The sequence below is a fragment of the Dreissena polymorpha genome, chromosome 8 (assembly GCF_020536995.1).
Source record: "Dreissena polymorpha isolate Duluth1 chromosome 8, UMN_Dpol_1.0, whole genome shotgun sequence".
Taxonomy (NCBI): Eukaryota; Metazoa; Mollusca; class Bivalvia; order Myida; family Dreissenidae; genus Dreissena; species Dreissena polymorpha.
In genome coordinates, this window is record NC_068362.1 from 82,466,956 (window position 1) to 82,493,073 (window position 26,118).

Here is a 26,118-nt window from a genome sequence, read left to right on the forward strand (position 1 = left end):
AGTGATAATGTTTGTGCGTAACCGTAAATGATCAATTTCATAACACTGACAGACAACAAATGTCATCCAAAATTTTGAAGGTATTCTGTTTAATAACGAATTTAAGAACAGACCAGGATTTTCATGTCATTCGATAGTGTTCTTGCAATTTCGAAAAGGATATGTAACTCATTAATTTTAGACTTACTTACAGAAGTGTATTTGTTATTAAATAAACAATGCTTTTATCTCTTGCCTAGTTCTGGCTACCATAACTTTAAATGACGCTTTTAATGATTTTTGACTGGCGCGACTTTATAGTTATGGACCAACCCAATAAGGAAAGTCAACCAGAAAATCCCGAAAAGTTGACAGTTATCAAAGACCGGTCCAAAACTGTTTAAACAGCTTTTAAATGCAGTTATTGGTCCAAATCAACCAGTCGCGCCAGTCACTTGATCGGAAAGATTGAAATTTTTCATATTTAACTGATATATTCTTTCATAAAATACTATCTTAAACATTTAAAATTGATCTATTCTGCTCTTACATATCGAGAAAAACAGCGATGTGACAGACTTTCTTGAAATGCGAATCTCCCGAGATTTCACGGTCATATGATGTTATTTCTATTTTTAGTAACATACCATGTGCTCAAGTGTCTTCAAATTCAGAATGACCTTTCCCGGTATTTTAGATTATTCTGGCTTGTTTTGTTAACAAATTGTAGTGTAAATACAAACTCAAAGTAAATATTATTTAAAACTATACCTGATTCACACCAGGGTTTTTTTTTTAGAAAAAGGGAAAGACACTGGGTAAAAGGGGAAAATAGAGCGCGAAAGAGACATTTTTGGGGAAAAAATAAAAACTGTTCATTTCAATGTCTATAACTCACCTACAGACTTCAGGTTTTTTTTTTTGAAAAAGAGGCATGTCTCTGACCTTTTTGTTCTTAAACACATGAACAAGTATGATATTAAAGTCAAAGTCCTAAATAAAGTTGCAGGGGTAGATCTAATAATGGGAAATGTTTTCAACTGGGGCCGGGGGACGATGTCAATATTGTGATTTCAATTTCATGATGAATGGGTAGATGATTTAGATCTGCTACAGTATTGGAAGGGAAAGGTGCGGCAGCTGCCTATTGTGTACTTTCACTTTCACAATGTTCGATGTTGATTACATGTACCTCCGAATCCTGCTGGGTTTCAACGGTTTTTGATGATTCATTCTTAAAAAATGCGTCAACGCAATTAATATTTTCCGAGTCCGATCGTTTTATTTTGTTTGTGTATGAACGCCAATTGTGAGACTTTTTTCTGTTTTTAATATAACGTTTATATCTTGGCTTTCACATAACCCGGATGAAAATTCGACTGGTTTCCGGTAATTAATAGACGAAACACCCTTCTCTCGCAAGAACGGAATCCAGTAAAATAGTCACATGATTAATACGATTAGTAGCCCGGTTTCCATGACGTAATTTAAGAGCTATATTTAGATTCACTGGTATCCCCAGATTTGAGTGTTCGTCGGGAGAGAGAGAGCGAGATCGTTGTTCATAGTACAAATTGGATAAGTGTCAACTTCCCAAAAGAAAAAAAAACATTTCTTTGAGGGTAAAATATTATATTTTGGTGAAAAGTTGTATTTTTGGAGGGAAAATTGTATTTTTAGGGGAAAAATTCTGGTAGGGGAAGACGCCGAATATCGGCGTCACTTTCTTAGTAAAAAAAAACCCTGCACACTGTAATCAGTTTTATAATTCACCAGACGTTTGTTGTTTATCACAAATAATAGATTTCAGAAAACGAAAGTAATGTTTACAACAGGCTTTTTCCGCCCTATGCCACGGGTCCGAAATTCGGCCCCATTCCCAATGCAAATCTGTTTTTTTTTTTTTCCAATTGAAAAAAAAATTCCCAATTCCCCCCCCCCCCCATTTTTTTTTTTTTTTTTTTTTTTTAACCTTTAAATATATGAGTTAACCTGATCCAGTGTAGAAAATAGAAAGTATTGCATAATTAAATTATTTGTTGCCTTGAATTTGTTTTAAAAACTGTAAAATATGTTAATGATTATTTTTAAGACTTTCCTTATTTTCCTCAAAATCCGGCGCTTTGCACAATTTTTTTCACCTCAAAAAAGGTCAGCCCTTTTCCAAAATTCAGATTAAAAAACCTGCACTTATTACACATGTTCATAATATTTTGTAAAATTTTAATAATAAGTTATCAAAATAGTTGGTATTTACCAGTTAACGGCTTCTTTGAAATATAAAAAACACTTTTTACATGCGATAATTTTTCCCAATTGAGCAAATTTTGCGATTTATTTTTTTCCCAAAATGGGGGTTTTCACGATGCGAAATTCCCAAAATTCCAGTGTGGCGTTTTCCCCAAAATGGAGCGGAAAAAGCCTGTACAATTTCAGCAAAAAATGTCAACGTCGATCCGAAAGCATCCAAATGAAAACTCGTCACGTGACAAAGCGACAATGGCGTCAAAATTGTGAATTTCAGACTGATGAGAGTTATGTTCATCTTTTGTAAGGTGCATTTGAAACATTTGAACCTTAAAATATTCCTCGATGCAGTAATTTATATTCATTCACCAATATATGTAGAAATGTATCCAAGAAAATGAGTATTCTTTGATTTATAGCGTGACATAAATATGTTACGACTCTGGTTAACTTTCGATCGGGGTTGGCTTCAGCGTACAGGTATGTCAGTGTCCGACAAATTTCTTATTTTTCAGGTAGCCCACTGGGCTACCAATAAAAATATTTGGTAGCCCATTAAATTTTCCTACAAAATGATAAGAGGCAGGTTTTCATCTTTATTTTATTTCTTCATTTACATAAACATAATATGTATACATACATATACATAAAACAGCAAGTAGTCTGATGTACACAGTCAATATCGTAAATTAATGTTACAGTACAGGCACCGTGTACTTAAATGTAAATGTACCAAAGAAAATCATATACTACATGTAGATATTACATGTATGTGCACATGTATGTGTACTTAAATTCGGACAGCAAGTTAAGTCGTAAAGGTAAATAAAGCGTTTAGATGATCAATACAATTGACTCGTATGGTGTTAATCAATGCAATTGCCCTTTTTCACAACAAATACCGAGTTTCAAGAAATCAAGAGTATTAAATCATTTATTTACTTGTGTCCGACTTTAAGTACTGTCCGAATTTACGTATTGCATCCGTATGTTACGACACTTGTGTGCAGTCAGTATACAATACAATAATTGTTTCAATAATGAAGGAACTGATACAGCGTAACGGTAACGATACAGCGTGTTTACATGATATTTTATTAAGAGAAAATGTCAATGCCAAATAATTTGCGAGATACCTCGGTACTTTAGTTGAAATTCACAATGAAACTTTTAATGGAAATTAAATGATCTCAATGTTGTACCCGCTACGAAATTTTTATTTACAAATAAATACACCCACGCCAATTTTCGCTCTTTTTATCAGGACAAAGAAATTCATTTCTTAAATGTAGAATTTTGTAACCTAAAAAAGCTGTACACAACGCGTGCAAACCGTGGCAGGTTATTTACGCATGTTGCAATACAACGGTCCTGATTAGGAGCTTAATTCATCATATCTTCAAATAGAACCATATGCCGAAATTCATTTGACACTTTAGAAAATTTCAAACGTTTGTGTTTATGACTCTTATCGTCTATATTACCCACCCATAGTTTGGTTTAAAAAATATAAATCGGGCATATATGGGAATAATGATTAACAGTCGATTAATCCAATTATTAATTGACTATGCAAACTTATAAGCAGGCGTTAACCACGTTCACACCGTTGTTATTAATATTCATTTTCGGTTTCGTACAGTTTTGAAGAATCTGCTATTGTTTTTATTTATTTTAATAATGTTTGGCAGCCTTGGATATTTAACGACATCAAAATGTTGTCGCTATTACTCATTGTTGCGGTTAACAAAGAATTCCAAACTGCGAAATGATGTGGCATCATGTGCGCCAACTATCTAACCGGCTCTCATGATATTATTAGCAGATGACAAATGTTGATTCTGATTGGATGATTATAATACATTGTTACTGTTTACGACATTACTGCAAGTGATCGGTGACTGAATAGATAATTGATTGCACTTTGTTATCGGATTATGAGCAATACACAGTGTACAAACACATAGTCAGCGTGTTTATTCTACGTATGTCTGTCAATTAACCGGGCTACCGCTTATAGATTTACAGTAGCCCGGCAGGCGTCAGCTGGAAATTTTCAGTAGCCCGATGAAAAATTTCGGTAGCCCCCGGGCTCCGGGCAATGGATTTGTCGGACACTGTGAAACTTCATAGGTACATTGATCATGACTCGCAGATGACCCCTATTGATTTTCAGGTCACTAGGTCAAAGGTCAAGGTCATGGTGACCCAAAATAGTAAAATGGTTTCCGAATGATAACTCAAAAACGCTTATGCCTAGGATCATGAAACTTCATAGGTACATTGATCATGACTCGCAGATGACCCCTATTGATTTTCAGGTCACTAGGTCAAAGGCCAAGGTCACGGTGACTCGAAATAGTAAAATGGTTTCTGGATGATAACTCATGAACACTTACGCCTAGGATCATGAAACTTCATAGATAGATTGATCATGACTCGCAGATGACCCCTATTGATTTTCAGGTCACTAGGTCAAAGGTCAAGGTCACGGTGACTAAACTTAGAAAAATGGTTTCTGGATGATAACTCAAGAACGCTTACGCCTAGGATCATGAAACTTCATAGGTACATTGATCATGACTCGCAGATGACCCCTATTGACTCTCAGGTCACTAGGTCAAAGGTCAAGGTCATGGTGACTTGACACAGTAAAATGGTTTCCGGATGATAACTCAAAAAAAGCTTACGCCTAGGATCATGAAACTTCATAGGTACATGGATCATGACTCGCAGATGACTCCTATTGATTTTCAAGTCACTAGTTTTTAACCAGGTTTTTTAACCAGGTTTTCCGAAGGAAAAAACTGGTTATTAGATTGGCGAATGCGGGCGGGCTGGCTGGCTGGCGGGCTGGCGGAATAAGCTTGTCCGGGCCATAACTATGTCGTTCATTGTCAGATTTTAAAATCATTTGGCACATTTGTTCACCATCATTGGACAGTGTGTCGCGCGAAATAATTACGTCGATATCTCCAAGGTCAAGGTCACACTTTGAGTTCAAAGGTCAAAAATGGCCATAAATGAGCTTGTCCGAGCCATAACTATGTCGTTCATCGTCAGATTTTAAAATCATTTGGCACATTTGTTCACCATCATTGGACGGTGTGTCGCGCGAAATAATTACGTCGATATCTCCAAGGTCAAGGTCACACTTTGAGTTCAAAGGTCAAAAATGGCCATAAATGAGCTTGTCCTGGCCATAACTATGTCATTCATTGTGAGACTTTAAAATCATTTGGCACATTTGTTCACCATCATGGGACGGTGTGTCCCACGAAAGAATCACGTCAATATCTCCAATGTCAAGGTCGCCACGACTAAAAATAGATTAAAAAAAAAAAAAACTTACAAATGGGGTTAATTTTTTTTGGTCATTTCAAAAGTTCAGTTTGAGTTTTCTCCCTTTATCAGATTTTTTTTTCACAATGAAAACCTGGTTTTGTGACAATTTTGTCCCTTGTTAGTTGTTTAGTTCAGAATATGATAGCAGGGGTGTCAATTATCCGGATTAACCCAGAAATCATTGAGATCAATGTAAATCCTATTCGATATTTTTTGCCAGGGAGGAAGGGTGGGGAAATTCTTTTGAAAAGCGCAATTAATTGAGAACAAAATTAATATATTTTTTAAAGCTACATTATCTTTCCGAAAATTTGCGCTCAGTACCGATTTAGCTCGATTGTTTTTATTTTTTATATTTCTTATTAGCTAGCAAATGGCACAAACATGTACCGTAACTGAAGAATTATCGTCGCTTCTTTCTGAAAATCTTACAAGTCAACAAAATGTTGCACATGTCTGCCGTCATGAAATATTCTAAGTGATCGATAAGCAAAGTAAAGCAGTTCAGTAGCGTATTGTAAAGCAATATGTTAACCAAATTCAATATTGATGACTTATTTGCTAGGTAAATGGTTTTCATTTTTGTGCATTCAAACGATATGCACATTTTATTTCATGTGCAAAACACATACATGTTTTTTTCTGATTTTATTTCAGATACTGCATTTTTCACCAATTAAATATATGTTTGTAGTCCTTAATAAACAAATATAGAATGACAAATATACATGTGGTGGTACGGACGGTCTGATATATAATATTACGCATAGTTTTTTCCAGAAATTGCAGCTAGAAATTAGTGAGGGCTCGAGTGGGGTGGGGGTGGGGCACCGCCCTTTATCTCCCTCGGGGACCAGCTTCCCCTGATCCCCTGCCTTATTTTCTGGATTATAAATTTCTGACAATTGACACCCTGTGATATGTTTGTATGTTTGTGAGCATCAATAATATTTACGGGTATACATCCTCTAACTGTTACATTTTTATGCCCCCCCTCGAAGAAGAGGGGGTATATTGCTTTGCTCATGTCGGTCCGTCCACCAGGTGGTTGTCAGACGATAACTCAAGAACGCTTTGGCCTAGGATCATGAAACTTCAAAGGTACATTGATCATGACTCGCAGATGACCCCTATTGATTTTGAGGTCACTAGGTCAAAGGTCAAGGTCACGGTGACCCGAAATAGTAAAATGGTTTCCGGATGATAACTCAAGCACGCTAAGGCCTAGGATCATGAAACTTGATAGGTAGATTGATCATAACTCGCAGATGACCCCTATTGATTTTCAGGTCACTAGGTCAAAGGTCAAGGTCACAGTGACCCGAAATAGTAAAATGGTTTCCGGATGAAAACTCAAGAACGCTTAGGCCTAGGATCATGAAACTTAATAGGTAGATTGATCATGACTCGCAGATGACCCCTATTAATTTTCAGGTCACTAGGTCAAAGGTCAAGGTCACAGTGACCAAAATAGTAAAATGATTTCCGGATGATAACTCAAGAATGCTTATGCCTAGGATCATGAAACTTCATAGGTAGATTGATCATGACTCGCAGATGACCCCTATTGATTTTCAGGTCACTAGGTCAAAGGTCAAGGTCATGATGACCCGAAATTGTAAAATGGTTTCCGGATGATAACTGAAGAACGCTTATTCCTAGGATCATGAAACTTGATAGGTAGATTGATCATGACTCGCAGATGACCCCTATTGATTTTCAGATCACTAGGTCAAAGGTCAAGGTCACAGTGACCAAAATAGTAAAATGGTTTCGGATGATAGTTCAAGAACGCTTATGCCTGGGATCATGAAACTTCATAGGTAGATTGATCATGACTCGCAGATGACCCCTATTGATTTTCAGGTCACTAGGTCAAAGGTCAAGGTCATGATGACCCGAAATTGTAAAATGGTTTCCGGATGATAACTGAAGAACGCTTATTCCTAGGATCATGAAACTTGATAGGTAGATTGATCATGACTCGCAGATGACCCCTATTGATTTTCAGATCACTAGGTCAAAGGTCAAGGTCACAGTGACCAAAATAGTAAAATGGTTTCCGGATGATAACTCAAGAACGCTTAGGCCTAGGATCATGAAACTTGATAGGTAGATTGATCATGACTCGCAGATGACCCCTATTGATTTTCAGGTCACTACATGTGTAGGTCAAAGGTCAAGGTCATAATGACCCGAAATTGTAAAATGGTTTCCGGATGATAACTGAAGAACGCTTATTCCTAGGATCATGAAACTTGATAGGTAGATTGATCATGACTCGCAGATGACCCCTATTGATTTTCAGGTCACTAGGTCAAAGGTCAAGGTCACGGTGACCCGAAATAGTAAAATGGTGTCCGGATGATAACTCAAGAACGCTTATGGCTAGGATCATGAAACTTCATAGGTAAATTGATCATGACTGGCAGATGACCCCTATTGATTTTCAGGTCACTAGGTCAAAGGTCAAGGTCACAGTGACAAAAAACATATTCACACAATGGCTCTCACTACAACGGAGAGCCCATATGGGGGGCATGCATGTTTTACAAACAGCCCTTGTTCTAAATCATTCGTCTTACAACAATCAAATCATACAAGTGTCAGGGTTATAAACAAACATTTTCCTCACTGTTGCTTACACATGTTTATTCCATACTTCGTGTAGAGTGAATAAGAATTTCAAATACATGTGTATCTAGATTCATAGCACAAAATCCTATGAGTCAGGGCTCATGACTTTCCAGTAATTAATATCCCACACCCTGATCTCTGTTTTTTTATAACCATTTTGGGAATGGATTTGGAAAAATCTCCACATTCTGATTACAATTGGGTAATTAGTTTTTTTGTTGTCAGGGATCTAAAAAAATTCAAAATTACACACTGCCCATCTTTAAAATATTTGTGAAATAAAGATTGCAAGGGGCTGATATGTCAGTATTGATTTGTGACATGTACCGTTTTTGTATACACCTTCATTTGGGGACGGCATGTATTTGGCAGCCTGAGCACTGATTGGCTGATTATGATTACCAAGAAAAAGTGATAGTCAGCTGGCATAATGTCTTTGATGTTGGGCTATTGGTTTTTAGCTTGGCTGTTTTCGGAGAAAACCCGAGGTATTGTCATAGCCAGCTCGTCGTGTTGTGTCGTCCGCGTTTTTGTGTGTGTGCTTGAACCTTAACATTTTGTCAAGGTTTTGAACATTGGCTATAAAATCAAAGTGCTTCCTCCTACTACTTTGAAACTTCATATGTAGCTGCAACTTGATGAGTTCTATACGCCACACCCATATTTGGGTCACTAGGTCAAAGGTCAAGGTCACTGTGACCTCTAGAAAAAAAAAATTATGACAAGCTTTCATTTATTAAAAAATGCACCCGCAGCTGTTGGCACCCGTTATGCGGTGCTCTTGTTGTTTGTTTGTCGCACTACACAAGCATGAATGAAATGTGCCATGACTGCAAAAACATCTGGACTTAACTTGATTTATTTATGCATTTTGGATTATACAAATAATTTAAGTTCTATTTCTGAATAGATATTATTTAAGAAGAGAATTAAATTTAACAAAAGACTGGTCAGAAAATTCTTGCTTTAACATAAGGTGTTTTTCACTTGCCCTGTGGGACGACAGCATTTTGGAATCCACTCTTTCTTTTAAGATTTTACCTGCCAATAGGAGCAGATGAGTGGAATTTGTGCTCCCTGCTAGTATTTTAAAAATACATACATATATATTTTCATATTGCAAACCTTCAATTGGGAATTGTATGGTCCCATTTGCGAAAAAATATATACTGTTTTCCATTGGGAATGGGTCCTTCTGTCGGACCTATATTTGAATGAAATATGAGGATAATAATAAAAATAAGATCTCGAATATATTGAAGCAAATAAATTCAGTATAAATCTGTATTCATGCTATACATTTAAGAGGGTTATATTTACCAAAATTGTGTTTGGAAAAAGTTATCATGATTTGTTGTAAACCAGTCTGGGACTAAATTTGACTATGGCTTATTCCCTTAAGGCAAGTAAACAGAAAACAGGAAGCAAATCAAATGAGAGCAAAAAGTCGTATTTTGGCGGTGAAAAACCTATAATGCAAGAAGATAGAGAACAATGCGCTTCAAAACAATGACTTTCCTGGCGTATTTTGATGTATGCATATACGGGTGATAGAGCACTTATCGGGAGTGTCTATGTAGCTTAGTGGCCCATCATTTGCATTGTCAAAATATATGACGTGGGCAGAAAAAATTGAGTCTGACAAATACGGGCATTGTAATGTCAAAAAAAAACAAATAGTGTTTTTTTGCTGATTACAACCTTCAGTCAGGCCAGCCAGCCAGGTATCTCAATTGGCAGGGTGCAGGAATACAAATCTGATGATTGCAGGTGCATTTCCTGGCCTGGCAACATAACTTGCATGGGGATTGATAGTGAAATCATTTCTTAGGCTGTCATTTCCCTACCTCAGATTTCAGAAGGGCAGCTACTGGCATAAGAATGTGCACTTAGTATTGGTTGACCATCAAACCCAAGATATGTGTGAAAAGGTTCACTAACAATCATGATATGATTGAAATATTGTTCAAAAAGCATAAACTCCCAATAAAAAATGTATTTTACTTATTTATTTATCTTCCTTCAGTCTCTGTGGCACCAGAGAGGGTTGTTACAGCAGTCAGTCAGACAGTGGAGATGTCATGTGGCCGGTCGCCAGCTGTCCAACCCTGCTACACAGCTACATGTGGGTCACCCCTCACTGGTGTCACCGCCGTGTGACCTGCTATCAGAGGACGAGCAGATGATGAAAGATGTTGGTATGTATTAAACCTTTACCACATAGATACTCAATTTGAGGTGTTTGCCGTCTCTTAGAATATTAATTAAGACATTTCTTACTTCGTTCAAGTTTTATGGCCCTTAAAGGGTCCTTTTCACAGATTTTGGCAGATATTGAAGTTTGTCATTTAATGGCTTTATTTTGATAAATGCAAAGAAAGGATCTAAACAGCTCCAGTAAAAAACTAGAAGTTAAAGAAAGAAAAAAAAAAGAAACCCTCAACTGGGCTCGAACCAATGACCCCTGGAGTAAAAGTATATCACTTACACCACTCGCACATCCGTGCTCATACAATTAGTGATGAATTTTATACTTTATATAACCAATCCCCTTTGTGTCACAAAATATAATAACAACAACAGAACTCTCCAAATTATTCTTTTGTTTTCTGTTGCAAGGCTTTGTAATTTTCAGGTTTTCAAATTGTCAAAAAATGCATATAAAAGATATTTAAGAGCATGGTAAATGTGCAGTATTACTGTGTCCTCACAAATAACATAACTGCAACGAAAATTTGCCAATCTGAAACAATTTTTTTTTATTTTGTCAATTTACCAAAACGTGAACATGCCCCTTTTATTTGCAACTCTAAGATTCTGATGAGGTGTGAACAGCACGAAACTTTAACAGACTGCGAGTTGCATGCTGGTTGCACTGTGCTTCTGAGCAAGAAAGGTTTAAGTCTTAAAAATATGGATAGCATTATTTGATATGTGTATGCCCCTACAGAGTAGTAGGCATTAAGAATTGCATTAATAATTATCCTTATGAAATCTTACATATTCAATACCAAATCAAAAGCCGAAAAGCCAAATATTGAGACCTTCAACAATGCTCTAAGAATGAAAATTATATTAGAAAAGCAAATTGCCTTCGAAAAAGGCAAAATTGATCAACATAATAAAAAATGGCACAACTTTGAAATTACTCATTAAGAATCTTGCCTACGTCCCCGACACTTTAGGATTTTTCTGTTTAATCTTTCTTTTTAAACCGCTAAATGTCTCTTTATTTGTGTCAAATTTTGTGAAATATGTCAAATATTGCGGGCCTTTTGATTCTTGTTTGATATATATTTAATTATTTTTCACTTTATTATTTTTTTTTATATTAAAATTATTAATCAATGTTAAAACTCTCTTATTATCAAATCTAGCTTTTCCCCTCTCCTTTTCACTCTTTAGAAAATAACATAGCATCGTCTCAACAATATTTTTCTGGTAACAATGTTAAGCAATACCATGTTCATACCTAAACAAATAAAGTGTGTGTTTTTTTCTCTTAGTATATACATATAACACGTATAAGTGCAGACATAGTCAATGCATATGATACTTTAGTATATGTAAGAGACCAAAATGTTGTGTTGCTTCATATGTGTATTCATGTTGTAATAGAGATGTTTGTTGAAAATTAATAAAAAAAAATAAAAAAAATTAAGAATTGCATTTGTCCTTTTATCAATTATTGTTTGTGTTTCTTCAATATTTTGAGAATGGGGCTGGGTCCCTTTAGATTGGGAGAAATCACAGCGTTTTGACCTAAATTTGAAATTAGTGTTGTTATTGTTTTGCTAACAAATGCTTCAAAATTGAGAGTAAAAGTTTTTAATAATATATTTACTGAGGTACATTTTACAGAGCTGAATGGGAGATAAACTGAATGTTGAAATCTATTTTTTTTTTTCGAAACCTTAAATTTTGTATTTTTTAGGACCCATTTTATATAACTATTGTTCCATTGGGAATTTGAACGAAAACAAACACTGCCGTCTGTCCATTCAGACCTCCTTATGTCCTGAAACTTCTGTGTTGTAAACTCTTCTTTTTCTACTGGTTGGACCACACACAAACTTTAACAGTCAAATAAGTTTAATGTGTTGACGATCGTGAAGGAAGGAATTCAGGCTTCCACAAGGTTTGACAGAATTATGGACCTTTGACTGTTTAACATGCTGTAAAGTTTGTGCTTTTCAGTCCTCTTGATCTACTGTGTGAATCTTGCTCAAACGTTCACAGCTGAATAATCGTAATGAATAAATGATTGTAAAGAAAGGAAAGGCTGCAAAAAGTTTGGATAGAATTATGAATTTTGACTGCGAACATTCTCTGTTACTAAAAATATAACACAATATTTTCAGTACTAATTAACTACACATTCGATATGATCATGCAACTTGGTCACACATTTGGCTGAATTCGCCTTTTAAAATCATGAAAGTTGTAAAATCATGAAAGTTGTAATGTTAATAGCAATATGATGGTATACTGTATAACCTTTTTTACCAGAGGTCGATTGTCTAGTAAATGTTAAAAATTAAATACAAAAATATTGCTGTGCTATATGGAACTTTTATTTCTTTATGAGACATCGCTAATTTACAGATAATTGGCAATATGAAGATAGGACACATTATTAACCTTTTCCTTATAAGAAGCAAAGTGAGAATGGCTTTTGAAAACATCATTAAACCAGAACAGCATGCGAGTCACTGGCATTCTGTTCAGTTTTTATGCTGTTTGCCAGTTTTTATGCTGTTCGCTGCTTATCATTATCTTATTTTTGGAAATAATGCCTTTAAAATTTATAATCTAGTAAGAATAGTCTTTCATTAAATTTAACTTACTGAGTGACTACAAATGCGTCAAAATACGTATCTAAGTGGTATCTAAGAATTAAATAAATAGCTCTTTTCAATTGAAAAGGGGTCTGTACTGCTTGAAATAGTATTTATTTCTCGGGATTTGTACATGCTGTAGGTGTATGTAGACTGTGAAAAATGTTAATGTTTATGCTAATACAACAGTGGCACGTCTTTCGTTGGAAAAGATACAACCCTTGGTTCGCAAGATGGATGCTGAGAGTCAGATGGACCAGTCTGTCATTGATGCTCTTTTTGAAAATGGGGTAAATATAAAGTTTAATTATGAGCCAGTCTCTAGGAAAACCTGGCTAAATGCTTCTGTGAAAACTACATGTTTTGTCTAAGATTAGCTTGTGCGGACAACACTACGCTTTTATGGATTTTTTTTGTTTAAAGAAAGTCTCTTCTGAACAAAAATCCAGTCTTTGTAAAACAATGTGTTCCAGATGAGCCTGTACAGTGCACTCAGTCTAGGCTGAAAATGTGCTCCAGAGTAGCTGTGTAGACTCCACAGGCAAATCAGGGAGGACTATGTTTGCGCTTGCATTAAGCTCAATTTTCCCAGAGCATGGCTTATTTGTTGACATTGTGTCACTGGCTACTTGAAGGCTACTTGTGCATTACTAGACCAAATAAAAAATTGATTTAGGGGCTTATTCCCCGACCCAACCGCATATAATGTGTGTTGATTGGTCAGGAAATATTTTCAAGGGCTGGTCACACTCTGATTCAACAAAAAGTAACTTTTTTCCCCAAAAATCTCACCAACATTTTTCAATAAGAATCCAAACTTTTTTTAATAAACTCAAGGAATAGTTTAATGAGTTTCTTATTGTAATTCCGTTGCACTTTTTTTCCAATCCAAAAGACCATAAAATATATAGCAAAAATGTTCTACATTGCATACTCATAGTTGATGGGAATCGAGATCGAAGCAGAGTATGGCGGCACAAACAGCTCGTTCTTCGTCGCCAATCTGGTGATAGAGGAGCTGGCTAAGGTGGACCCGTCCGTGAGTGTCATGGTGGACGTGCACAACACTCTGCTGGTCACGTTGATGAGGCGCCTTGGCACCCCGGAACAGAAACAGAAGTACCTGCCGAGAATGGCGAAAGACATGGTGTGTAATATGATTAATTCGAAAATGGTTTTGGTCCTTTGAAAAACATGGCTGAAGTTATACAATTTTAAATATGTCTTTATGCATTATTTCAACCTGGTAAACAGGGAATTGTCCTTCTTTAGCATGGGCCTTGTACAGCCTCCTTTCCTCAACTTTTAAATTTTATATCAATCATTCTCCTATGTTCAAGTTAACCTTGGAAAATATGCTCCCCTTTCTAATTGTTAACTCACCTGGGCACCATTTGCTTATGGAAAGATCTGTATGGTATTCAGAGGGCCAGATAAGATGCGTATTTGCATAAAAAACGCATGAAAAAAAGAAAATATGCATGACTTAAAATTTTGTTGAGTGAAAAAACACCTGGCTAAATTCAGATTACGCATCGTGTGCAATGTCAATGCGTATTAGCTGTTTATTTATGTATATAAATTCATGTAAACATGACTGGTTTCTGTCATTGTGTCCATTCCGGTAAAAACATAGTGACATCACCATCTATGTATAGAATGTGGTTGCCGACCTAATTTACTCCTCAGTCAGAACGGTGTCATTTCATTTTGGCCCACGATAAAGGCCGATGTTGACACAACGGACTCCCTGCTGCATTGTTGAGAATCGATATACGCTTATGGTGAAAACATTTGACATCATATTCGATAAAACCCGAATCGCCCAACTTCAAGCATATAATTTTTGCTATCAGTTCATCTCTTGTGTGGCACTATGGAAAAACCTTTTTCATTGAGGCTCTTTATAAATGGCAGCCAAAATACACATATAATGAACAAATTTTGTGGTCCAAGCTTAGAAGATTTTGATCGTGGCTGTACAGTGTGTGCTAAACAGTGGCTTGCCAAATCAAATCGGAAAAAGAGATTAATGGCTGCTTATAAGTCAAGGGCAAATGAAACAGAAAAACTGTTAAATTAAACAAAATGGATTGCTTTATTGTGTACAAGACTGCTTGTTATAGCCAGTTAACACTTCATGTACACTTTATTATTAACTCTGATCCTTTGAACATAAATACTCCTTAAAATTATCGGATTTTGATTTTTACTCATCAATTAAAAATTTCATGAGTGAAATACCCCTCGTCTGAAAAAATTATCTGGAGCTCTGATGATATTTCTCCTGTTTGCAGCTGACCAGTAATATTTGTATGGTATTTCGCTCAATTTCAGCTGACCAGTTTCTGTCTCTCTGAAGCAGACTCAGGTACAGACGCCTTTGCTATGAAGACCTCGGCAGTGAAGAAGGGAGACTACTACATACTGAATGGCACCAAACTCTGGATCACTAATGCAGAGCAAGCAGGCGCATTCTTTGTGTTTGCCAATGCCCAACCCACTGCAGTGAGTACCTGTTTATCTTCAGTGCTTGCAGTCACATTATCCCTGCTGCATATTTTCATAGATTGTTAAGTGTTATGTGTTTCGCAATTTAAGGACTATTAAGATTCACATGTTTCCATTTACAGATCTATAAAGGAATCACATGAGTATGTTCATTTCACAGGGCTAAAAGGTATCTTATGTTTCCCATTATCAGGGCAACACAGGTATCACATTTGTTTTCATTCACTATGCTTCAAATATATTATCTTTTAGCATTGTAAAGGCTACAAAGGTATCACATCTTTTGCCTACAAAGGTAGAAACAACTAATTATGTGTCTAATTCTCAGAGCCACTTAGGCATGGCCTGTTTCCATGGTTCCCATTCTCAGGGCTACACAGGTATCACGTATTTCCCATTCAAAGGGCTACAAAGGTATCACCCATTGTCAAGGTTTCCCATTATCAGGGCTACAAAATTATCACACATTGTCTATGGTTCCCATTATCACAGCTACAAAGGTATCACACATTGTCTATGGTTCCCATTATCAGGGCTACAAAGGTATCACACATTGTCTATGGTTCCCATTATCAGGGCTACAAAGGTATCACCAATTGTCTGTGGTTCCCATTACCAAGGCTACAAAGGTATCACCCATTGTCTATGGTTCCCATTATCAGGGCTACATAGGTATGGCGCATTGTCTATGGTTCCCATTATCAGGGCTACAAAGGTATCACCCAGTTTCTATGGTTCCCATTATCATGGCTACAAAGGTATCACCAATTGTCTATGGTTCCCAATGTCAGGGCTACAAAGGTATCACCCATTGCCTATGGTTCCCATTATCAGGGTTACAAAGGTATCACCCATTGTCGATGGTTCCCATTATCAGGGCTACAAAAGTATCACCCATTGTCAATGGTTCCCATTATCATGGCTACAAAGGTATCACCAATTGTCTATGGTTCCCAATATCAGGGCTACAAAGGTATCACCCATTGCCTATGGTTCCCATTATCAGGGTTACAAAGGTATCACCCATTGTCTATGGTTCCCATTATCATGGCTTCAAAGGTATCACCAATTGTCTATGGTTCCCAATATCAGGGCTACAAAGATATCACCCATTGCCTATGGTTCCCATTATCAGGGTTACAAAGGTATCACCAATTCTCTGTGGTTCCCATTACCAAGGCTACAAAGGTATCACCCATTGTCTATGGTTCCCATTATCAGGGCTACATAGGTATGACGCATTGTCTATGGTTCTCATTATCAGGGCTACAAAGGTATCACCCAGTTTCTATGGTTCCCATTATCACGGCTACAAAGGTATCACCAATTGTCTATGGTTCCCATTATCAGGGCTACAAAGATATCACCCATTGTCAATGGTTCCCATTATCATGGCTACAAAGGTATCACCAATTGTCTATGGTTCCCATTATCAGGGCTACAAAGGTATCACCCATTGCCTATGGTTCCCATATCAGAGCTACAAAGGTATCACCCATTGTCTATGGTTCCCATTATCAGGGCTACAAAGGTATTACCCATTGTCTATGGTTCCCATTATCAGGGCTACAAAGGTATCACCCATTTTCTATGGTTCCCATTATCAGGGCTACAAAGGTATCACCCATTGTCTATGGTTCCCATTATCAGGGCTACAAAGGTATCACCAATTGTCTATGTTTCCCATTATCAGGGCTACAAAGGTATCACATGTTATGCCATCAAAGCTATTGCATTTTTATTACTTAGGATTTTGAACATGTCAATACATATTTCATTCATAGGGCTATGCACGACATTTAAAATATGTTAGACTGTTAAATTATTACATTATATCCCATTCTCCGGGTTAAAAAGGTATCACATGTAATGACATCAAAACAATCAAAATTTTTCACATTGGATTTATGAATGTATTGCATATTCCCAACCTTTCATGCATATGGCTATACATTAATGACATTTCAAATATATAAGATTGTAAATAAATTACATTCACAGGGCTACAAAGGTATCACCTGTTTCCTTGTGGATAGAGACACAGAAGGTCTCAGTGTAGGCAAGAAGGAAGACAAGCTGGGTATCCGGGCATCAAGCACCTGCGCACTTCACCTTGACAACGTGATGGTCCCCGCGAGCAACATCCTTGGAAAGTTCGGTCTTGGGTACAAGTATTGCATTGAGGTGCTGAATGAGGGCCGTATTGGAATTGGGGCTCAGGTGGGTAGTGATTCTTACTGCAATGGTTAATCTTAGGGGTCTTTAGAACTGGTACATGTATGTCATATGTTAATGTTCAGGCATCATGTCCATTAAAGTGGGGTTCAAATCAATTTAGGGATATTTTTAACTCTGCATTTTGTGTATTTTATGCTCATCAAGGTGCAGCTACATATGAAGTTTCAAAGTTGTAGTTGGAGGCACTTTGATTTTAGAGCCAATGTTAAGGTTTTAGCATGACGCAGACGAGCTGGATATGACAATGACTCGGGTTTTCTCAGAAAACCAAAAAAATCGTTGTTTCTAATATTTGAGAAATAATGAGATCAGTGCTTTATTTGCATTATAAGCAACAAAAAGTAATGTAAATGGCTTCTTGTTACTATCTTTGCAATACAAATCAGAAATGCACCAAACATTTTGATGGCTTCAAATAAACACTGTAGCTTTGACTTCAGAAACTTTTTGCAGATGCTGGGCTTGGCTGAAGGCTGTTTCAATGCCACTGTACCTTACACAAGAGAAAGGAAGCAATTTGGAAAGCGAATCTGTGATTTTCAGGTATTTCATTGTACTTTCTTTTGATGCTTAAATATAGTCTAAAATGGAATTGCTTCTAATGTGCATAGTTACCATATGTCAGAAACTGCCATACCAATGTTTTATTTAACAGCTTTATGCATAAATAAAAATAGATTGTGATAAGTGGTATTTTGCTGGAAAGACACTTTCATGAACCTTTACCAATTAGATACGTATTTAACCCTTTACCACTTAGATACATATTTAACTCTTTACCACTTAGATACATATTTAACTCTTTACCAATTAGATACGTATGTAAACCTTTACCACTTAGATATGGATTTTCAAGCATTTGTAGTCTCTTAGAAAGTTATATTTAATTTAAGACCTTTCTTACTGTATTCAAGTTTTAAAGGCTTTATTGCCAAACCTTAGATACTGATGAGCAGCAAACAACAAACAACATACAACCTGTTCTGGTTTTACGCTGTTTGCACATAGCCATTTTCACTTTGCTTTTTGTGGGGAAAAGGGATATACAAGTTTGTGCTAAGTTTTTCAAGCAGAAAAAGTAAAAAATCCTTCTGGCAAACATAACAACAAATTACGTTGATTACCTCAACTGCCTATCAAAAAAGACAGTTCTTGTATATTCCAGTTACTTTTATTTTATTCTTTATACTTGTATCTGGAGTTTGTTTCTCAATTGGGCGACTAGAGACTCCTGAACTGGTTTAAGTATGCTATCTTAACCCTTTACCAATTAGATATACATTTGACCTGTTTTAGTATCTTAAAAATCAATTTAAATTATATTCTTTTCTTAAAGGGGCCTTTTCACAGATTTTGGCATGTATTGAAGTTTGTCATTAATTGCTTTATATTGATAAATGCAAACATTGGATATAAAGTGCTTCAGTAAAAAATAAAGAATAAAATTAAAAAAAGAAAAACAAAGGTAACCCTCAGCAGGGCTCGAACCACTGACCCCTTGAGTACAAAGTCTACCACTTAGACCACACGGCTATCCTTCCGTATACAATGCCTGATGTATTTTATACTTTATATAAGCACAAAATATAACGACAACAACAGAACTTTCCAAATTATTAAATTCGTTTCGCGTTGCAACGCTTTATAATTTTCAGGTTTTTAAAAAGTCAAAAGATGCATATAATGGCTATTTTGGAGCATGGTAAATGTTCAGTATTAAACGGCCATCCTTCCGTATACAATGCCTGATGTATTTTATACTATATAAACAAAATATAACGACAACAACAGAACTTTCCAAATTATTAATTCGTTTCGCGTTGCAACGCTTTATAATTTTCAGGTTTTTAAATAGTCAAAAGATGCATATAATGGCTATTTTGGAGCATGGTAAATGTTCAGTATTACTGTTTCCTCAGAAATATCAGAACTAAAACAAAAATTTGCGAATCTGAAACTACTTTTTTCAATTTTGTCAAATTATCCAAACTTGAAAAGGCCCCTTTAATAGAATGAAGTTTCAAAGGCTTCATTCCAGTCTTAAGATACTGATGAGCAGCAAACAGCATAAAACCTGAACAGACTGTTAGTTACTTGCAGGCCGTTCTGGTTTTATGCTGGTTGCACATGGCCATTATGACTTTGCCTATGAGCGGGAAAGTGTTTACTGCTTATTATGCCCCCCTTTGAAGAAGAGGGGGTATATTGTTTTGCACATGTCGGTAGGTCGGTTGGTCCGTCCACCACATGGTTTCCAGATGATAACTCAAGAACGCTTAGGCCTAGGACCATGAAACTTCATAGGTAGTTTGCTCATTAATGGCAGATGACCCCTATTGATTTTGAGGTCACTAGGTCAAAGTCACAGTGACTCGAAATAGTAAAACAGTTTCCGGAGGATAACTCAAGAACGCTTACGCCTAGGATCATGAAACTTCATAGGTGCATTGATCATGACTCGCAGATGACCCCTATTGATTTTCAGGTCACTAAGTCAAAGGTCAAGGTCACAGTGATTCGAAACAGAAAAATGGTTTTCGGATGATAACTAAAAAATGCTTACGCCTAGGATCATGAAACTTCATAGGTACATTGATCATGACTTGCAGATGACCCCTATTGATTTTCAGTCACTAGGTCAAAGGTCACAGTGACTCGAAACAGAAAAATAGTTTTCGGATGATAACTCAAGAATGCTTACGCCTAGGATCATGAAACTTCATAGGTACATTGATCATGACTCGCAGATGACCCCTATTGATTTTCAGGTCACTAGGTCAAAGTGACTCGAAACAGAAAAAAGGTTTCCCGATGATAACTCAAGAACGCTTACGCCTAGGATCATGAAACTTCATAGGTACATTGATCATGACTGGCAAATGACCCTTATTCATGTTCAGGTCACTAGGATAAAGGTCAAGGTCACAGTGACTCGAAACAGAAAAATAGTTTTTGGATGATAACTCAAGAACGCTTACGTCTAGGATCATGAAACTTCATAGGTACATTGATCATGACTCGCAGATGACCCCTATTGATTTTCAGGTCACTAGGTCAAGGTCACAGTGACTCAAAACAGTAAAATGGTTTCCTGATGATAACGCAAGAATACTGAGGCCTATGATCATGAAACTTCACATTGATCATGATTGGCAGATGACCCCTATTGATTTTCAAGTCACTAGGTCAAAGGTCAAGTTCACAGTGACAAAAAACGTATTCACACGATGGCTGCCACTACAACTGACAGCCCAAATACGGGCATGCATGTTTTACAAACAGCCCTTGTTTTACAGGGGATGCAGCATCAGATAGCGCACGTTGCTACCCAGATTGAGGCTGCGAGGCTGCTTGTGTACAACGCCGCTCGCAGGAGGGAGGCAGGGCTCTCAGTTATCAAGGAAGGATCCATGGCAAAATTATACGCTTCTGAGGTGACATTTTTCACAATTTTCATTGCAGATTTTTAAATTTCACAAGTTTGAATACTGACTATACTTAAAGAGGGTATGGAGAACTTTAACTGAATAATAGTTTCCAAAAATTAGATTTTATTTGTATAAATCCTTACTTCATCATTGCTAGGCACATAGGTTGCACAAAATTGGCAAAGTATTGTTGTTGTTTTTTACCAAAAAAGTAGACTTCAGGTCATTTTCCCAGTAAATGTTGAAGAAGTCAAATCGTAATGAAATCAACAGAATGTATAACCATGCAACTGCTAGCAATAATTGATAGTGGTGTTCTTAAAAGATCACGTTTGCTGTTTGAATCAAACAAAGATTTCTTCATGGTTAGTGTGTATTTTATTTCAGTGACTTTTGTTATAACCCCATTGATCAAATATTGGGTAACAAATTTGTAATAGTGGAAGAAATATTTCAGTTACTCATATATGCTGCAATACCAGTTGAACAGCATACCAACATTTACCCAAATCTTTACAAAACCTTAACAAAAAATTATAGAAGCATAGTCAGAGATTTTAAGATGGACATGTGTTAATCTTAAAAGTTTCCGCTCATTTAACCTTTTTGCAGTTCATTAATAATCAAATTAAATTGAAGACCTTACTAGTTTCAAGTTTTAAAGGCATCATTTCCAACCTTGTTGCAGCAAACAGAATAAAACCTGAACCGAATTCAAGTTGCTCGCAGGCTATTCTGGTTTTACGCTTGTTGCATAAAGTCATTTTATTTGCTTCTGAGTGGGAAAGGGTAAACGTACATTTGCCCTGGTTACAGGTTGCTGCCCTGACCACGTCCAAGTGTATTGAGTGGATGGGCGGGGTGGGCTTCACTAAGGACTATCCAGTGGAGAAGTTCTACAGAGATTGCAAGATAGGTTGGTATTGTCTGCCTTATGATCTTATATTTGAGCCGTGCTCCGTGAAAAGGGGGTTTAATACATGTGCGTAAAGTGTTGTCCCAGATCAGCCTGTGTAGTCTGCACAGGCTAATCAGGGACGACACTTTCCGCCTTAAATGGATTTTTGCTAAGAATAGACTTTCATTAAATAGAAAATATAATAAAAGCGGAAAGTGTCATCTGCACAGGCTAATCAGGGACAACACTTTACGCACATGCATTTAACCCCTTTTCACAGAGCCAGCCCTTTTATTTTGTCCGGCTCGATATAGCTGTCTCAATTGATATAGCTGTCTCAATTAGGTGAAACCCAATAACTGTGAGATCATAACTGTTTGCCAAGCTTGCTTGCCTCAGGCTTATCGAAACGCTCTGGAGTCTGTTTCTGGGGTAGAACCTGTACTTGGTATCTTTGGGAGAGATCTTAAGAACAATCCCTCAGTGTGGATTAAACCTGTGACTTCCCTGTCACTAGGTGAACACCATACCAACTAAACCACTGTGTATCTGTACAAATTGTTGAGTTTATTTGTATGCATGCCTTAGTCTTCACTGGCTTTTCTATACACTTCATCATTCAACTTTGAAATCATTTTTTTTTGCAAATGTTCATCATTTGGAGATGACCTGTCGCTTGTATGACCTGTCTCCATAGGCTAAAGGTCAAGGTAACACTGGAGGTCAAGTACACAGTTAGGCATGATACTGATTGTCCGCACGTAATCTTGCAATAAATTGTTTATCTTGTCTGCACTCATAATAATATCAACACTAGTAATAATATCAACACTAGTCCCATTTCCATTTCTCAATCATCTGAAGTTAATATACAAATGAGTTAAGGAACATATAATATTCTCAGATAGTTTGACTTTAAACTGATTGTATCCCTTAAATTTGAATACTGAGCCATTTCATGCGAAAATGGGTCTTATACCATATATGGGTGGCAAAAATCCATACAAGCTTGCACATCAACACAGTCTGGTCAGAAGCTAACTTATCTACTGTTACATATCAGCCAAGATTTCGTAGTCTCTTTAGCAGACAGAGAGGCACCTGACCAGAGTGTACATATGGCGAAAGACCCATTTTCCCATGATGAGGCTTGTATTGTCTTTTTGTAAATACTGTATATCTTTTCTGTCAATGAAGTTTCAGAAAATTGTGTCAGTGCATGATTATTCTCCATGTAAATGGATACTGTTGAATGCATTGCACCTGATAAGCCTGTGTGGACTGCAGGGGCTAATCTGGGGACACACTTTATGCTCATGCATTAAGCCCTGTTTTCCCAGAGCAAGGCTCATATACAAGCATTGTGTGTATTTTTCAGGGGCCATTTATGAGGGCACTTCCAATATACAGCTGAACACCATCTTCAAATGCCTGGAACATGAGGCACAGCATTCATGAAAATTGAAGTCAAAAACAACAACGTTTAGGATTTTAAATCATTTTACACTTTTTTGATTTTGTCCCATGACTATAAAAAGCTCTGTCTTAGACCTTGTCTTGCTTAAAGTGATTGACCTTTTTATGTTATGGATAGATATATAAATTAGAACATAATAGGTACAATTTGGTAAGTCAAGAAATAACAAATATATATATGATTTATGATATAGCCATGCAAATCGGCATTGTACATCGAGAATTACTCATAATATTTTAAATTTGCCTAAGTACTGTTTATACATGTATAGAAATATAAGGTTTGCGTAAACTTTTGTGGACAAAATAATGCATTTAACCCTCAGATTCATGCTTGTTTTAATGTCCATCCAGGACAGTGATTCATGTAAATAAAAACACTTGACTATTGAGAATGCATGTTAAATTTGAGCACTGAGTCCTATTTGGTTTATAATTGAAGAACATGAAAGACTTACAAATTTTCACAGAAATAGGGTCAGCTGTAAAAAATAAGAGCCACTGTGCCTGAATGTCCACACAGTTATGGAGGGTGCTGTACAAATAATGACACTTATTGTATAATGACAAAATTGAGTTGGTGTGTAGGAAAATGTGACTTAATACATGTTGGTAAAGCATCATTCCAGATTAGCCTGTGCAGTTTGCAGAGGCCAATCAGGGATGATACTTTCCGCTTTTATAAAATTTTGTTAAAAGCAATTCTCTTCAAAACGAAAATTTAGTCTTATTGGTAAGTGTCATTCCAGATAAGTCTATGCAGACTGCAGAGCCAAGTATGGTAAGAAACTTTACGTACAAGGCGGGTTTTCCCAGAACGCGACTACTGTATTTGCTTTCATACAGGTATAAAGGTCATAGCACAAGATGGATGTTGAAGTTTCAGCATTTGTAACCTTCTTTGTTGTTGAATTGTGCTTACTTAAACTGTAACATATATTTTTTACGCTGTTATTAAACTTGCATGTTTGTCAGTTTTGCTTTTTTTTTGTTAATTTTGTATTCAAGTGTCAAGAAATTGAACTGCTTACTGTATACCGGTAATACCTTAAAAGTGTTATTACAATGAATAATGTGACCCCAGGTCTCTGTTAGTTTTTCAGAAGGTATGTTTTGTCTCATTAAACATTTACATAGATGTAGTTAAATGAGGATCTGACCTTAGTTATCATGTTTTTAATTGTATTGTTACTAATATTGTAGCATGTAATGTACAATACGGGGTTACGTCATATTGCTATATATGTTTCTGTAATGTTTTGAAGTGAATTATACAGTAATTTAAAAGAGTTACTGAGATTAATTTTATTGAACAATAAAATTGTAATAAAACACATGTTTTATGTGTATTTTATGTTTATTCATGCATATGCAAACATCGTCCCATTAGTGCAAAAAGGTACCATGTGACATGGAAATTAGAAGGCACATGGTACCATTTTGCACGAATGGGGCGACATATTGTAAACATATTACAATCCAACAATTTAGTATAGGATAATAAGTAATTTCAATTAATAACTAATTTGTTTACAAATTAAAACCAGGGTTGGCAGTAAATGTGGCACAGTTTGCAACTAGCACAACAATTGAACATTTCCTTGACACAAATTAGTTAATATACTAATGTATTCCAACTAATGTATCACAGCTCTCTGATAAATGTAACAAAATATTATTTCTACCGGTATTTGCCTTTAACCATCAACAATCAGTGAAAATGCTGACATGAAAATGAACACAAATGAAATGACCTTCAAACGTTGTTTAACAAAACGCTATCAGAGATTGATTCAATCCCACTTCGATGTTTTCACCCTCCTGGTCAATGATCCATCATCGTTGATGGTTGTGTAAGTTGGTACGTCCCGATATTCATCCGTCATTCTTGAGTACACAATGTAACCGCAAGCAAACAGAAACACTGCCGTGCCTAGTCCCATCACACGTTTGTTCTGAAATGGAAAATTTAATTTGCTCATTTTAACAGTTTTCAAATTGTATCACAAAGGTCAGTTAACTTGTCCAACTTTTCCTGGGAAAACAGGTTTACCAGTACTAAGTGCATATACTTATGGCGGTAACCTACATGTGCCCTTTGAATTAGAGGTTATGGAAGAATAGCAATTGGAATAATTACGTTACCAACAAACAAGTTGAGTCGTAAAGCCTTGAATCAAACCAACTTTAATTGTGTCTTGTTCTGAGAAAACTAGGCTTAATTCATGTGCTTAAAGTGTCGTCCCAGATTAGCCTGTGCAGTCCACACTGGCTAATCAGGGACGACACTTTCCGCTTTAATGGTATTTTTAGTTTCAAGGAAGTCCCTCCTTACCGAAAATCAAGTTTAGGCGGAAAGTGTCGTCCCTGATTAGCCTGTGGGGACTGGGACGACACTTTACGCACATGCATTATGACCAGCTTTCACAGAATAAGACACTATTGAATTTGTAGTCAAGCACAACTGAGCTAGATGAATTGATCATAATTGAAAACAGGTGTGATTTTACCAGTAGGACAT

At 36.5% G+C, this 26,118-nt stretch overlaps 1 protein-coding gene across 1 annotated transcript; it reads left to right on the top strand.

Moving 5' to 3' along the window:
- On the top strand, positions 1-24,571 carry LOC127842325 (short/branched chain specific acyl-CoA dehydrogenase, mitochondrial-like). Its single transcript, XM_052371765.1, has 10 exons — positions 1-80; positions 10,235-10,406; positions 13,236-13,336; positions 13,987-14,193; positions 15,384-15,554; positions 17,559-17,777; positions 18,249-18,338; positions 21,092-21,229; positions 22,040-22,139; positions 23,500-24,571. Exons 1-10 carry the CDS (start codon positions 60-62, stop codon positions 23,577-23,579), a joined length of 1,299 nt encoding a protein of 432 aa, XP_052227725.1. The 5' UTR covers positions 1-59; the 3' UTR covers positions 23,580-24,571.
- Positions 24,572-26,118: the final 1,547 nt, after the last annotated feature.

Coding starts and splice junctions, on each gene's coding strand:
- LOC127842325 (XM_052371765.1), top strand. CDS start 60: ATGTCATCCAAAATTTTGAAG. Junction 81..10,234: donor TGTCATCCAAAATTTTGAAG/GTATTCTGTTTA, acceptor ATCTTCCTTCAG/TCTCTGTGGCACCAGAGAGG. Junction 15,555..17,558: donor CCAATGCCCAACCCACTGCA/GTGAGTACCTGT, acceptor TTACATTCACAG/GGCTACAAAGGTATCACCTG.